Raw genomic sequence first — 13852 nt, 5'->3', positions numbered from 1 at the left:
CAGATGAGACTTTTCGCGATTTATCGGGATCCCCAGATCCTGACAGATGGCCAGAAGTTTTTCTCGATGGATAAGAGTCTCCTTTGAGTCTGCTAGAACTAGCCAATCCTCTAGGTATCAAAGAAGACGAATGCCCTTCTTGTGTGCCCACGTGGACACAAGAGTAAAGACTCTTGTGAACATCTGGGGTGCTGTGGACAAGCTGAAGCACAGCACTTTGAATTGGTATATCTGATTGTTGGTATATCTGATTGTCCATAGTAAAGCGCAGGTACTTCCTTGAAGACGGATGTATTGGGATCTTGAAGTACGCGTCTTTCAGGTCCAACGAGATCATGAAGTCGTTCGGTCTGACAGCCTGTCTGACCGTTTGTGCCATCTCCATGATGAACGGAGTTTGTAGGACAAACTTATTCAGGACTGAGAGGTCTATAACGGGTCTCCAGCCTCCAGACGTCTCTCCTACAAGAAATAAGCGACTGTAAAAGCCTGAGGACCATCCCTGGACCTCCTGGAGAATGCCCTTCTCTAGCATGGTCCTAACTTTGGTCCGTAGGACCTGGTCCTTTGCCAATCCCTTGGCATAGGACCTAGTCACAGTTGGACTTTGAGTCAGTGGAGGGGGAGAGTCGATGAAAGGGACGATATATCCCTTTCTTAATACGAAAGTCGACCAAGGGTCGCCTCCGTAATTCATCCACCTCTGCCATCTGCTTATAAGGCATCCCCCAACCAGTGGATTGGTCGGAGGATTGCCCTCCCTGGCGTGGTTGTCCTCGCCGGGATTTCTTGCCTTCACCTTTGCGTCCTCAGGGATGAAAGGAAGGCTTTGCGTCTTTCTTCTTTAGGGCGTTCTGCTTCTGGCTAATCTGAGGTTTGGGACACTTGTCTCTGCTTTGGATGAGCCTGCTGGAAGGAGTGAGAGGAGACAACCCGCAGGAGGAGAGCATTTTGGATCACCCATCTTCATCGGTCCGCTGAGCATTGCGCAGCCCTATTGCCTTTCTCTTCGGTACCTGCCTCTGGAATCTCGAGACAACTGCATCACGTCGCCTCAAGATCCAGTTGATCCATTTGTTCACCATGTTCTCCATCAAGAATTTAAGTGTTTTCGCACCCAAGAGAAGGAAAGAGATCAGTGTCTCCCTCCTCGTAAGAGTGGAGAAGTCCTCGTTCTTGACGAGATAGCCAATCATGCTTAACCAATAATCCAGCCATGAAGTTGATTGCATAGCACACTTTGCAACCAACTCTATGTTACCGGCGTCTGCAGCAGAAAACTGAACCGGGAGAGTTTTTAGTTTCTCCAAAGGCGTCTGGGTCAACGATACAATCGCTGGGTCCAGCGGTAAGGGGGAAGGATCGTCTCGCAAAAGCTCATAGTACTTCCTCTGCCTTACATAAGGAGGAAGAAGTAACCTTGAGGAGTCCACCGAACGAAGAGAGCGGGAGGTGCCAGCTACTTGGACGAAAGCTCTCTTCTTCGCTGCCTTAACTCCCCTTCCCCAAGGTAAGGCTACTTTGGGTCTGGAGGGTTTAGGAGCACAGGACAACTGGTCCAAGACTGTATCCTTGCTCTCAGTCAGGATGTCATTAGGTTCTTCCAGGTTGTTAACCTTCCTGATGCAAGCCAGAACCTTTAGAAAGATTCGATCTGAATCTTTCTGCTTCAAAGGTGCGACATTTCTGCTTCAAAGGTGCGACATTCGGGCTCGCAGAAGCAGGTAGCGCCCCGTCAGAATGCTCAGACTCCCGAGCTAACACCCATAGTAGCTCGGGGAGGGTGAGGGTCGTCAACAGAAATCCTTTTGGATGCCAAGTGTGCTCTGGGGGGGAAGGCCGCTAAGCCCAGGTCTTACGTTAGCGGCTGAGACTGAAGACTGTTCCTGTCGAGCCTGAGGTTCAACCATAGAATGCCAGTTCTTAGGTAGAGTCTTCATGTTTTTCCTCCCTCTTGGTTGAACCTCAAATTGATCCAAAAGAGAGGATTTCTCTCCCCCTCTCCCCTAATTGATTCCGTTGGTTTAGTGTCCCCGGAACCAACTAGGAGAGGGATATCCTTCAGTAGAGATGAAGGATCTTCCCAATCAATCCCAACTGGCTTCCAGCTCTCAAAGCAAGAAATCGGGCGAAGGTTAGAGAATTCCAACCTTTGGGAAGAAGCCAATTCTTTCCCTAACCGACCTCGCGGCCATGACCTGAGTCACTGTCACCCTCTCCCGGTTCGGATCCATGAACTTAGGATCCTTAGTCTTAAGGTAATCCTCATACCTTGAGACTCACTGGGTGGAAGGAGGTGGAGGCGGTTGTGGCGCTCTAGCTAGGCTAGCTCGCCTAGGATAAGAAAGATAGCTAGATCCCTTAGGAGAATCCTGGGGAATAACAGGAACCTTCGTCGCTACAGCTGGAGGATCGTTAGAAATTCCCATCGCTTGTTTAAGCGCTTTCACCAGGTCTTGAAACCAAGGTCCATCCTTGGCTAACAAGTTACCTGATGAATTATTCCCCCTACGAGGGAGTGAGAGGGATGGGGAGAAAGCCTCAACCTCTCCCATGTCAGCGCTCACGGGATGAACAACCGCGAGGTGAACGACCACGAGGTGAACGACCTTGACAAGGCGGGCCAGCACGCTCGCTCACCTCCACACTCTCCTCAACCCAACGATAGCGATCGCTTGAGTTTATATGAACTTCGTTCACTTGACGAGAATCAGGTTTCCTCGCTTACGGCGGATAAGCTCTCCTATCCTTCTCGCTAAAATAAAAGCCACGCCACAACGCATGAAGCTTCTCCGTCTTCAGCGACTGTACAAGAGACAGGAAGTCGTCGACTTACGACAGAGATAGGGACCGAGAGATGCGTCGTAAGTCAATTTCGTCATATGTCGAGCTAAAAAAGTGAAGTTTCCGTAGATTTATTATGATGCGTTATGATTCGGCAATAATCTCGATCATATTTCATCAATATTTTCTTACTGTCTATCATTATTCCATTTTCTTGTTTCATAGGATATCATATGCTCTATTAATGCAATTTTGTATTCTATTTTCCAATTTTGGAAGCATTTTACCAATCGAGAAGTAATTAAAATTTGTTTAACTTTGGTTATGATCAGCTGATCTGAAAGCTCCGTTACCTACCGTATCAAATTATGGCGTACATACGTATGGCATATATTTATTTTATACATATAATTTCTTAACTTATTAGAAATATTTTCATGATGAATATTACATCATCGCCAATACGTTACAGGAAATCAATTTCCATACAGTTCGTCTTATCATTACGTATAATGCGAAATCGTTGGAGCTCTTTCTCTGTGAGTGTGCTCACTCTCACAATCGTTTATGGGTACAGTAGTTCATTTTTAAAGCTTCATACAGTATTCAATTTTTAGTTCAATATTAAGCCCTCATATTTCATTAGACATTATTGTGTTTAATTGTGGTTTATTAAAGGACGTTTATATTTCATTTTTCAATTTCTTGATCATATCAATAATCAACAAATACTTTTGATTTACTTTCGGTAGGCATCAGCTGATCTCAAGGTCACGCTGCCGTATTACGATTATGCTCACATATAGTACAAATAACACTGATTTATATAATTTTCTTGACATTCGAAATCTGTTCATAATGAATATTACAACAGCGCCAATATGTTATAGGGTATCACATTTTCCATACAGTTAGTTTATAAACCTTATTATTAGTTATAAAAGGACTACTCTCTCTCTCTCTCTCTCTCTCTCTCTCTCTCTCTCTCTCTCTCTCTCTCTCTCTCTCTCTCTCTCTCTCTCCGTATTTTTTTTTCTTTAATTCAGTTAAATCTTCATATTTCTTTGAAAAATATTAAAAAAATCTTTAGATCATTATTCAATGTTTCAATTATGGGAATAGTAATGCATCGGAAGGAAATCACTTTATTTGCCTCTCGCCTTCCGCCAGAAATATGAAGTCATCAGACTTTTTTTCTTAAATTTACAGTAAGTTGTACTAATCTCATAACTAATGATACAGACCGCTAAAACACTTGATATCGTTACTCGGTGTTTCGATGATGGGAATGCTGTAATAAGATTACTTAGTAAAACAATGAAAGGAAATCATTCAGTTTGTCAGCGCGCTTCCGCCAGATACATGATGTCACAAGACACGTGACGTAAACTCTACGAAGAATGACAGGCAAAATATGTAAATTAATTTTCTTTTTTCTTGCAAGAAATGAAAAGAAAATACTAACTTACCAAGCGAAAGTATTTCATTTTTATAATGTAAAAGGAAATATAGAATTTTCAAGAAAATATTTGTCCTATTAGTATACTTTCTTTAGATAAATATCGATCTATTATCAAATATTAAATAAAATAGCGTAGAATCAAATTTACGCTACGTAGTACTCATGACAACCGATACATACCCACAAAATACTTTGTATCGTTACTTAATATTTTGATAATGGAATACTAATATTAATCGTTAGCCTATTGGAAGGAAATCACTGTATTGCCCGGTCACGCTTCGCCGGTGATATGACGTCACCAGACATATAAAATGAACTCAACAGATATTAAAGCTTTTCTTAATGTACAGTATTTTTTACTGAAAATAGATACTGTATATTAACAATAAAAGAAAATAATCATTTACCCAGGTAAATCAGTTTATTATTATACAAGAAAATTTATTATTTTCAAGGAAATATTCATCCTATTTCCGATATTCTTGTGACATCATCACCCTGAAAAAATCGTAAATCGAATTGTCATAAGTCGAGCACTACCTGTACTGTCCGAGAGTGTCAAGAAGTGGAGCTCTCTTGCTCACCTGTTCTCTGGAATGAGAAAGGCGAGGTGCTTTCCTTAACCTAAGAGGTGAAGAAAGACGGGGGTGAGCGTTTGCGCTGCAGCGAGACTGGTAAAACCTCCACAGAGTTACCTGTCAGACCAATTTCGTAAGAGAATGGTCTCATGACTGTGCCCGTAGACGAGGTCAGATAACAGATGGAAACCTCCTCCCTCCTTCGTCATCCAACTCCGAAAAGCTGTGCTGCGATGGACTGAAGCGTGGTATGGACAAGTCCAATACCTTTCAGTGGTATCGTCATAGAGGAGACCACTCGGGAGAAGATCTTTCCTCTCGCAAGCTTATAAATGATCCTCCCCTCTCTCTCCTGATGGCACATCGTCTCGCGGACAAGGGAGCTGGCGCTCAGAAGAGAAGGTCGGAGAAGATCTCTCCTCTCCCAAATAAGAAGATCGATCGACTCCTCTCTATGATGGTGCATCGCCTCGCGAACGAGGTTGTGTCGCTTCGTCTTCCCTCGGAAAGGTCAAACTGCGCAACATTGGAAGGAGAACCTTCCGACTGTCCAAGTTGCTTCTCCTCCCATCGGGCAAGCTCAGAATGAGGATCAACTCCTTGAACAACCTCTGGAACAAAGCCAAAACTTGTTCCTGAGACCATGCGGGTCTCTGGACAAGTCACTGCGAGAAGTGCTTTTCCTCACCTGCTCTAGTCCTTCCGCTGAAGCAAGGGGAACGTTGGGAAAAGCAGAAGAGGAATCGGCGCTTCAGTGTGCACGCGCACCCAAACGCAGGACCTCCTGTAGCTTCTCTTTAGACGAAGGACCCGTCAACCCCAAGGAGGGCCACAGCAGAAAGACTACGGCATCCGAGAGAAACTACCCCGTGGAGGTCTCTCTCAATGCCTCTCTAGGAGAGACAATTGGAGGAGACCCCGCGTGAGGTTGTCCCGGAGTTACAAGGGTGCCACTCGTACTCGACCATTCTCCAGAGGAAGCCGGTCGGCTATAGTCAGGATGGGGAGATTGAGCCGGAGGAGAAAGAAGTTGGGCCTTCTTCCCCTTCGAGGCTGACCCCGAAGGGGAAGAATCCTTTTAGACTTCTTCTTCTGCCTACCAAACCTCACCCACTGGGAGGACTACTACTCCCAACACACACTACAAGGAGACTTCTTTGAACACGAGTGACCTCAGCTCAAAGAGCAAAGACCGTGAGGATCCGTTTCCTCCGAGGACACGAAGGTGCACAACGGCGGCCTTCACGGCTTGGACAAACTCGCATGGTTGGACCTCACGGGCAGGTACACCTTCAAAGAAAAAGAAAAAGAAATTAGTTCCGGTCTGTAAGAAAAAAATATTTGAGATAACGGGAGAGTGAGACTGGTCTACACTCTACCGAGCCGAAATAAAAAGCGACGGTTAGTCACCAGTGTTGGTGGAAGCAGTGGGTAAACACACCTGCACTACCCCCCGCTAACTAGCGGTGGGTAGTTAATCCCTATTTAACTTCAGTTTCGACCAGTTTTCAGCTCCGCTGAAACAACAATGCTACATTAAAGAGCGGAAGGTTTGTCTTGCGTCGGGACAAATACAAATTAAAAAAAGTAAAAAAAATCATTTGAATAAAAAGTTTAAAAAATATTAAGCTATGTTCAGTTAACTTAATCTTAAGTTTAAGTGTTACACTGTATAAAGAACAGTATACCTCCTCCTCCTCGAATAAACATTGGTTGGAAAACCTTATACTGTACTGAAAATTAAAGCTAATTCTCTTGACCATTAACTCAAAGTCAAACTTTACATTACTATGAGGCCTTGAACATAGGCGTACCACTTACAACCTAAAATAATGTATCTAACCTGTAATTAGACTGCCCAAAATTTCCATAAATCCCAGAAGTAGAAGCAGTCATGATGATGCGTCCAAAATTCTGTTTCTTCATTATTGGAAAAGCTGCTCTTGTTACCAAAAATGAACCCCGCAAATGTACTCGATGAACCAAATCTAGAAAATTCAAAGGATTTTTAGTATAAAAAAATAAAGATCAAAAGAACTCAGGATATAGAGAATTTCATAATAAAATTTGTTTCTATACAGTATTCACCTGATGTTCATTCAATTTCTCTCTGAAAGCTTGACTACGTCAACTTATACCCCTTAAAACTGAAAAACTTAGTTTCTTTCTTTTAAATAGACATAGACCTCTAATAAAGTAATGAGACAATCTAGCAGTTAATGGCAATTAACCAATGCAATGCTGTCCCAAGTGAAGAGAAATGGTCAGAATAATACGCAGAGAAGAAGAATGACGCTGATCGTCAATCCATAAGAGCAGTGTTGCAGAGACCTCGGACACTATCAGAGTCCTTTATCTTTGGTCTCAAAGTCAAAATTATTCCTTGATGCCATAAGTCAGTGGGGAGGAGGGTGGACATGTATATGAACATAAGGAATGAATAGAAATAAATTTTATAATTAAAATTCTATACATTTCTATGAACCTCCCAAAGGTTCACATTGCTGACTCCCATACTCCCTCTGATAGAGGTGGATCCACAATGAAGGGAAGCGATAGGTCATTGTTAGCTTTTATATAACAAAATGAATTAACATTTTAGACTCATCAATAAGTGTAGTTATTTTATAACAAACCTTTTCACACTATATTTTGAAATATGAAACCGCAGATTGTTTCCTTAAATATTACCTACCCCTAATTACCTATTTACATATACATCAACATCACGTACAGTAACAATCTGTAAGATCCATAATCAAGGGTAACAACACAAGAAAGACTGTAATTCAGGATTAAATCGGCAATGATCCATCTAGTAGGGCAAAAAGCTTATGTTTAGTACTAAGCAAAAATTTGAGATATCAGCCTTACTCTGCATTTGGGATCATTTATAAAAGGACCAAAATTAACAATGTACAGTACAATAAGAAATTTATTTAGCTTTAATAATTAGTTTATCTAAAAGACTAATGTAATTTAACATTATATTTTTAAAAATCTGTATTAAAAACTTACTAAACTTTTTCGTTAGACTACTTATTGTGTCCGGAAACTGATACACAGAAACTGATGTGTATGAAACAGAGAGGCTCGTTTTATCAAGTGAGGTACAGTACTAAACATTTGGAATAAAATATATTCTTCCTAACTAAGCAAAACTGAAGCTCTTTACATAGGAGTATTATTTCGGCAATAGCTGAAACCAGCCGTTAAAGCTTTTGCAAGGTGTAACTACCCTCCGCTAGTTAGCGGATGGGGGTAGTTAGCGGAGGGGGGTAGTTAGCATCCACCCAGCTCACACAAACATTAGCAAACAGTTGTCACTTAGCAATTGCAGCAGGACTACTAGGGGAAGATGATGGCAGGACCAGTACTGTTTGTGTAAAGAACTTCAGGTTTGTATGGTTAGGAAAAATACAAATTAATCCCAAGTTTTCACTTGTTCTGGCACTAGATACTAATCTTACATTTTCTACATAGGAGACTTACACCATAGTGAGTGGAAATCTTGAAACCAACTGGCTGGACACTAGGGTGACACTGTGCTTTGCACGAGCTGTTTAGAGGGCACTCTGACACCTCATGATCCTTACAGGATGACAGCCTGGGCAACTGGTGCTTGCATAAAATTTAGCAATATGACTTTCCCGGTAAGCGTAAATTTTGAGCCAAGCTCCTCAATTCACTTAGACATTGCCCGACTCCATCTCGCTTGGAGAACGAGAACGAGGACATAAATAACGGATTTTGAAGCGAAGCGCAATCTATTTTTGGGTGAGATGGCCACGTCATCCTGATGGAAGGTTCCTTTAGGTAGCTTTCTAAGGGATATTTGGCTACAGTGATATTCCCTGAGAATTGACCTTAGGTCTCCAGAATTCTAACTCCTGGCGCGAATATCCTTAAAATTTTTCTTAAGGATATCGCATAATATCAGGGGACATATACCTTGATACGACACATGGCAATCTTCACCCCAAATAGCATTTTCGCTTTGAGGGGGAAGAGTGGCGAAACTGAAGGGGAGCCGTTATCAAGGTTACCCTTCCTCCCATGCTATTACAAGGCTCCAAGATGGCACTCATTCCTTGTAGCATTGAGCATGGTGCTACAGATATAGTAGTTTTGGGAGGGATCTTGCCTAAGCCTTTCCTATAGAAAAGGAGGGCGGGTCCATCAGGACGACATGGCCATTTCACCCAAAAATAGATTTTTCGCTTAGCTTCAAAATCCGTATTTTGGGGCTCAAACCATGTGGTCCTGATGGAAGTTTACCAGAGAATTACTTGAAAGTACTGTATCTGTGGATTTGTATAAGTGCCTTAGCCTTGGGACAATTTCTATATGGTCATCCGGACCATTGAGAAATACTGTATGACGTTACCATTATACAGTACGTCATTACCACTAATCATGGAACAATGTTAGGGCTTCCTTCCCCCTGCAGGGAAGTGTCGTGCTAGACAGTAAAAATGGTCTCAAGGTTTGTATATATTGTAGGAACAAATATAAGTATCAACTAGATCTATTTGTTTCTATTCATACAATTATATAAGGTTTACTTATGTAAATAAGTAAAAGAACTCTGCCTACATTTATTGTGCTATTTGCAGGGCGAAATAAGACGCAATTACACTCTCTTTAATCATTTATTTAGGCTATATGAGTAAATGAGATAACAAGTGTAAAAATGTAGAAGAGAATTATACATACAACATGAACAGATGAAGTTTTTCTACCTGAAAGGGAAGAAAAGGATTAATGCCACTATAAAATTGAAAATTTTGATAAAAATTTTTCAATATAATTTTCTGTAAATGTTGGATACTATCAACACTGTGTACAATGTACACACGGCACAAGTGTCATCTGTATAATTCTGCACCTGAAATTTTGAACAGTCTTAGTGTCAACATGGTGACACCCACATAAAATATATTGCACTGGAAGGTGTCAACACCTTTTCACCATAATTGATAGTCCCAATCAATTAACAGTTCATCGCAGCACTAAACAACAGGTTTTACTACACTACCTGCCACCACCACGTAATGCTTAAGTTCATGCACTTGCTTCGCATAATGTTTGTAAAACACTCTGGATGACTTCCATCCAGTATATGAGCGAAGGCGCTCGAAGTCCATATGCTGAAAAAAGTTCAGTGAGGAAGCAATTTTTCTTGGATCATGACCTGCGGGTGTACTGTCAGGATCCGCTCTGCGAATGAAGTAGGTGAGCTTCGCCCTTAGTTGTTTTAGGGATAAGTTCGATCCCAAGGTTTCTCCTTTGAAGAGCTGTCCTCCCCTGAAGTTTGAAGTTCTTCGAAGATAGACCTTTACACATTCTACTGGACACAGAGAGACATCTTCCTTCAGAGGGCAGATGATTCTCCAGGGACCCCATCTCTTAGTTGGTAGCTCGTTCTTGGCGAGAAAGGTAGGATCAGGAAAGAGATTCAGTTCTCCCGCTTCTGTAAACTGAATGTGGCCCTCGTCTCTTGATAGGGCTACTATTTCACTCACTCTAGCCCCTGAGGCTATAGAGAACAGGAAAATAACTTTTGGGGTTAGATCCTTAAGAGAACAATCTTCATTGTTCAAGGTTGAAGCATAGTGTAGGACCTTGTCCAAGGACCATGAAATGGGCTTCGGAGGGGCTGCAGGTCTAAGTCTAGCGCATGCCTTCGGGATCTTGTTAAAGATTTCGTTCGTCAGGTCCACTTGGAATGCATATAGAAGAGGTCTAGTCAAGGCTGACTTACACGTAGTTATCGTGTTGGCAGCCAGGCCTTGTTCATGAAGGTGGATGAAGGAGGACAGACAGAAATCTATTGAGATTTCTTTCGGTCTTTTTGCTTTAACGAAAGCAACCCACTTTTTCCAAGACGATTCATATTGTCTTTTGGTTGACTTTGACTTTTATTCTTCTAAGAAGTCTATACTGCCTTTTGAGATCCCAAATCTTTTCTTGACCGCTATCCCAAATCTTTTCTTGACCGCTAAGACGAGAAAATCATGAGATAAGGTTTTGGGTTCTCTGTGATGAAGCGAAGACAGTCGACTTCTGAACCAGTTGAAACAGAGCTGGGTTCGGTAGAGGGAACAGCCTCAGATTCAGTTCCATCACCAGAGGGAACCAGTTGCTCTTGGGCCACTTGGGGGCCACTAGAGCTGCCATTCCCTTGAAGGATCTCAGCTTGTTGAGGACCTTCAGTAGGAGATTAGTTGGAGGGAACAGGTAAATCCGGGTCCATTTGTTCCAATCGAGGGACATGGCGTCCGTCGCCTCCGCCAGAGGGTCCTCGTATGAGGCTATATATCGAGGTAGTTTCTTGTTGTCGCTCATTGCGAAGAGGTCGATCTGCAGTTCCGGGACTTGTTCCAAGATGAAGGAGAATGAGTGCGTCTAGGGACCATTCTGACTCTATCGGCTTTAGCCTCGATAGAGCGTCCGCTGTCACATTGCGGAACCCTTGTAGGTGAACTGCTGATAAGTGCCATCTCTTCTTTTTCGCTAAACGAAACATGGCTAATATCACATGGTTGATGTGGGGCGATCTCGAGCCTTGTCGGTTCAGACATCTTACTATCACTTTGCTGTCCAAGATCAGCCTGATGTGGGCTGATCTGCGAGGGGAGAGTTTTTTTCAACGTCAAGAGGACTGCCACGGCCTCCAAAATATTGATGTGAAAGGTCTTGAACAGGGATGACCAAGGCCCTTGGGCTTTCCTTTGATGGAAGTGACCTCCCCATCCTTCCGTCGAGGCATTCGTGTGGATGGTCAAGGATGGTGGAGGTGGTTGCAAGGGCACGGTCCTCCTTAGGCTCTTGACCTTCGACCACGGCTTGAGAAGTGATCGTAGTAAGGTCGGTATTGGTCTTTGTAGATCTCTTCGAGTGTTTGATGCGTATCTTCTCCAGACTCCTGACGCATTTTTCAGCTGTGCTCTTAGCACTGGGTCTGTTACTGCCGCAAACTGGAGAGAGCCCAGTACTCTTTCCTGTTGGCGTCTTGGATCCTGTCTGATTTCAGTAGTCTTTTGACAGACCCTGCGATCTCTCTCCTCTTCCCTGGGGGAATGGAGAGGCAGTGTGACTTAAGTTCCAATGGATCCCCAGCCAATGAAATTCTTGAGCTGGAGAGAGTCGAGACTTCTTGAAGTTGATCTTGAATCCCAGATGTTCCAGGAACTGGATCACTTTCTTGGATGCTTGCAGACAAGCCTTCTTGGATGCTGCCCACACCAGCCAGTCGTCCAGGTACACTGCTACCTGAACACCTTTTAGGCGTACAGTAGTTGTTGAACGACTGCGTCAGCAAGTTTTGTGAAGATCCTTAGGGCTATGTTTAGTCCGAAGGGCATGGCTCTGAAGACATACTTTTTCTTCTGTAACTTGAATACTAGGTAGGAAGAGAGGGAGTGGCTGACTAGGAGGTGCCAGTAAGCATCTGCCAGGTCTATTGAGACTGTACACCTCTTTGGGTAACAGGGTCCATATGTGTTGAAGGGTTAACATCCTGAACTTGCTGTTCTCTATGAACTTGTTGAGTGGTGGCAAGTCCAGAATGACACTGAGTTTGTCCGAGTCTTTCTTGGGAACACAAAACAGCCTTCCCTGGAATTTGATGGACTTTGCTTTCCTTATAACCTGTTTGCTCAAGAGTTCTAAGGTATATTCTTCCAATAAGGGGGTGGAGTGTTGGAAGAATTGAGGAAATGATGATGGAGACTTGTTCCATCTCAATCCTAGTCCATTCTTGATTAGGCTGTGGGCCCAGGGATCGAAAGTCCAACGATCCTGAAAGTGCTGGAGCCTCCCTCCTACCTGAAGCATCTCATTGCTTCGGTTGTCCGGAGGGTTTACCTCCTCGACCGCGTCCTCCCGTCTCGTGAGAGATGTCTTGAGGAGCCCCGTCTGGATCCTTTACCTTTCGGACGAAAGGTAGTGGTTTGCCTCTCAAACCCAGGGTTCAACACTGGTGACTGGGCAACCAGCTGTTGAGGCACCACTTGGAATGTGGTTTGTGGTTGAGCAACAACTTGGGGCACCACGGTCATGGTGACTGTAGGATGTTGCTGGGCAGGCCCAGAGGGTAGTCTAGGCTTCTTCGCCTTCCTTTTAGGTTGGGGACCCGCATCCGGGGAGGACTTCCTTTTTAACGAGATGCCCCACTTCTGGAGAAGGTTCCTATTCTCCATGGCGGCTTTCTCTACAACCTCTTTGACCACTTCATTCAGGAAGAGGTCTTTACCCCAGACGTTTGCTGCAGCAAACACGAACTCTCTACAGGCTCTCCTAGCCTTCATGAAAGCATACAGGTCCTTCACTAGGGTGGCCATATGCATTTTGGCCTGGACCATGAGCATGTCTGGGGTGCTTTTTTAGCCTGCACATATCTCTATGCAGTTCTGTAGGGATAGAGATGCAGCAAGTCTCTCCTTCGTCTCTTGTTCCCTGCGAAAGAGAAAGTCTAACAGTTTAGGGAGATTTTCGCTGAACTACCGTCCCACGATATCTGTATCCAACTTCCCTACTGAGAAGGTTAGGTGGACTTCCTTCCATTCCTTCTCTTCCATGGGCAGGGCTAATGACAGAGGTCTACACTCCTCTAGTGCAGGGCATGGTTTACCTGCCTCCACTGCCTTAGCAACAGCTTTAAATGCCTTCGACGTAAAGGGGAAGGCTATTGAAGCAGGAGCAAGAAAGGTAGAGTGTTTCTTGCTCAAGGCGGACACTTTCGAGTTTGAGTAGCCCGCCTTCTTCAAGCTGCTCGACAAGAGAGCCTGTGCCTTTTCGTGGTCGAAAACCATGACCTCCTTCGGTTCTGTCTCCTCTTTTGGCGGTGGTTCATGCTTCAGTCGAATGAAGCAGTCAGGGTAAGCATTGAAGATTGGCCAGAACTGGATGTCGTCTAAGGGGATGGCTCCCATCTTCTCAGAAATGCAGAGTTTGCCGTTAGTAATCGGCACATACTCCACGCCTCACTGACAATGGCAATCTGGACGCAGGGAGATCTGGG

General features: G+C 43.7%; 1 protein-coding gene across 1 annotated transcript in view; it reads right to left on the bottom strand.

Annotated features, from left to right (window-relative positions):
• The window catches only part of LOC137620080 (peroxisomal multifunctional enzyme type 2-like), a 170436-nt gene that overhangs the window by 96649 nt on the left and 59935 nt on the right, over positions 1 to 13852 (bottom strand). Inside the window, exon 4 of the mRNA XM_068350355.1 lies at positions 6671 to 6815. Within this exon, the coding sequence (XP_068206456.1) occupies positions 6671 to 6815 (145 nt within the window). The remainder of the gene's footprint in view (positions 1 to 6670; positions 6816 to 13852) is intronic.

The sequence above is a fragment of the Palaemon carinicauda genome, chromosome 26, assembly GCF_036898095.1.
Source record: "Palaemon carinicauda isolate YSFRI2023 chromosome 26, ASM3689809v2, whole genome shotgun sequence".
NCBI classification, from domain to species: Eukaryota; Metazoa; Arthropoda; class Malacostraca; order Decapoda; family Palaemonidae; genus Palaemon; species Palaemon carinicauda.
The sequence above is the reverse complement of the archived record's forward strand: the minus strand, read 5'-3'. Positions and strand labels throughout refer to the sequence as shown.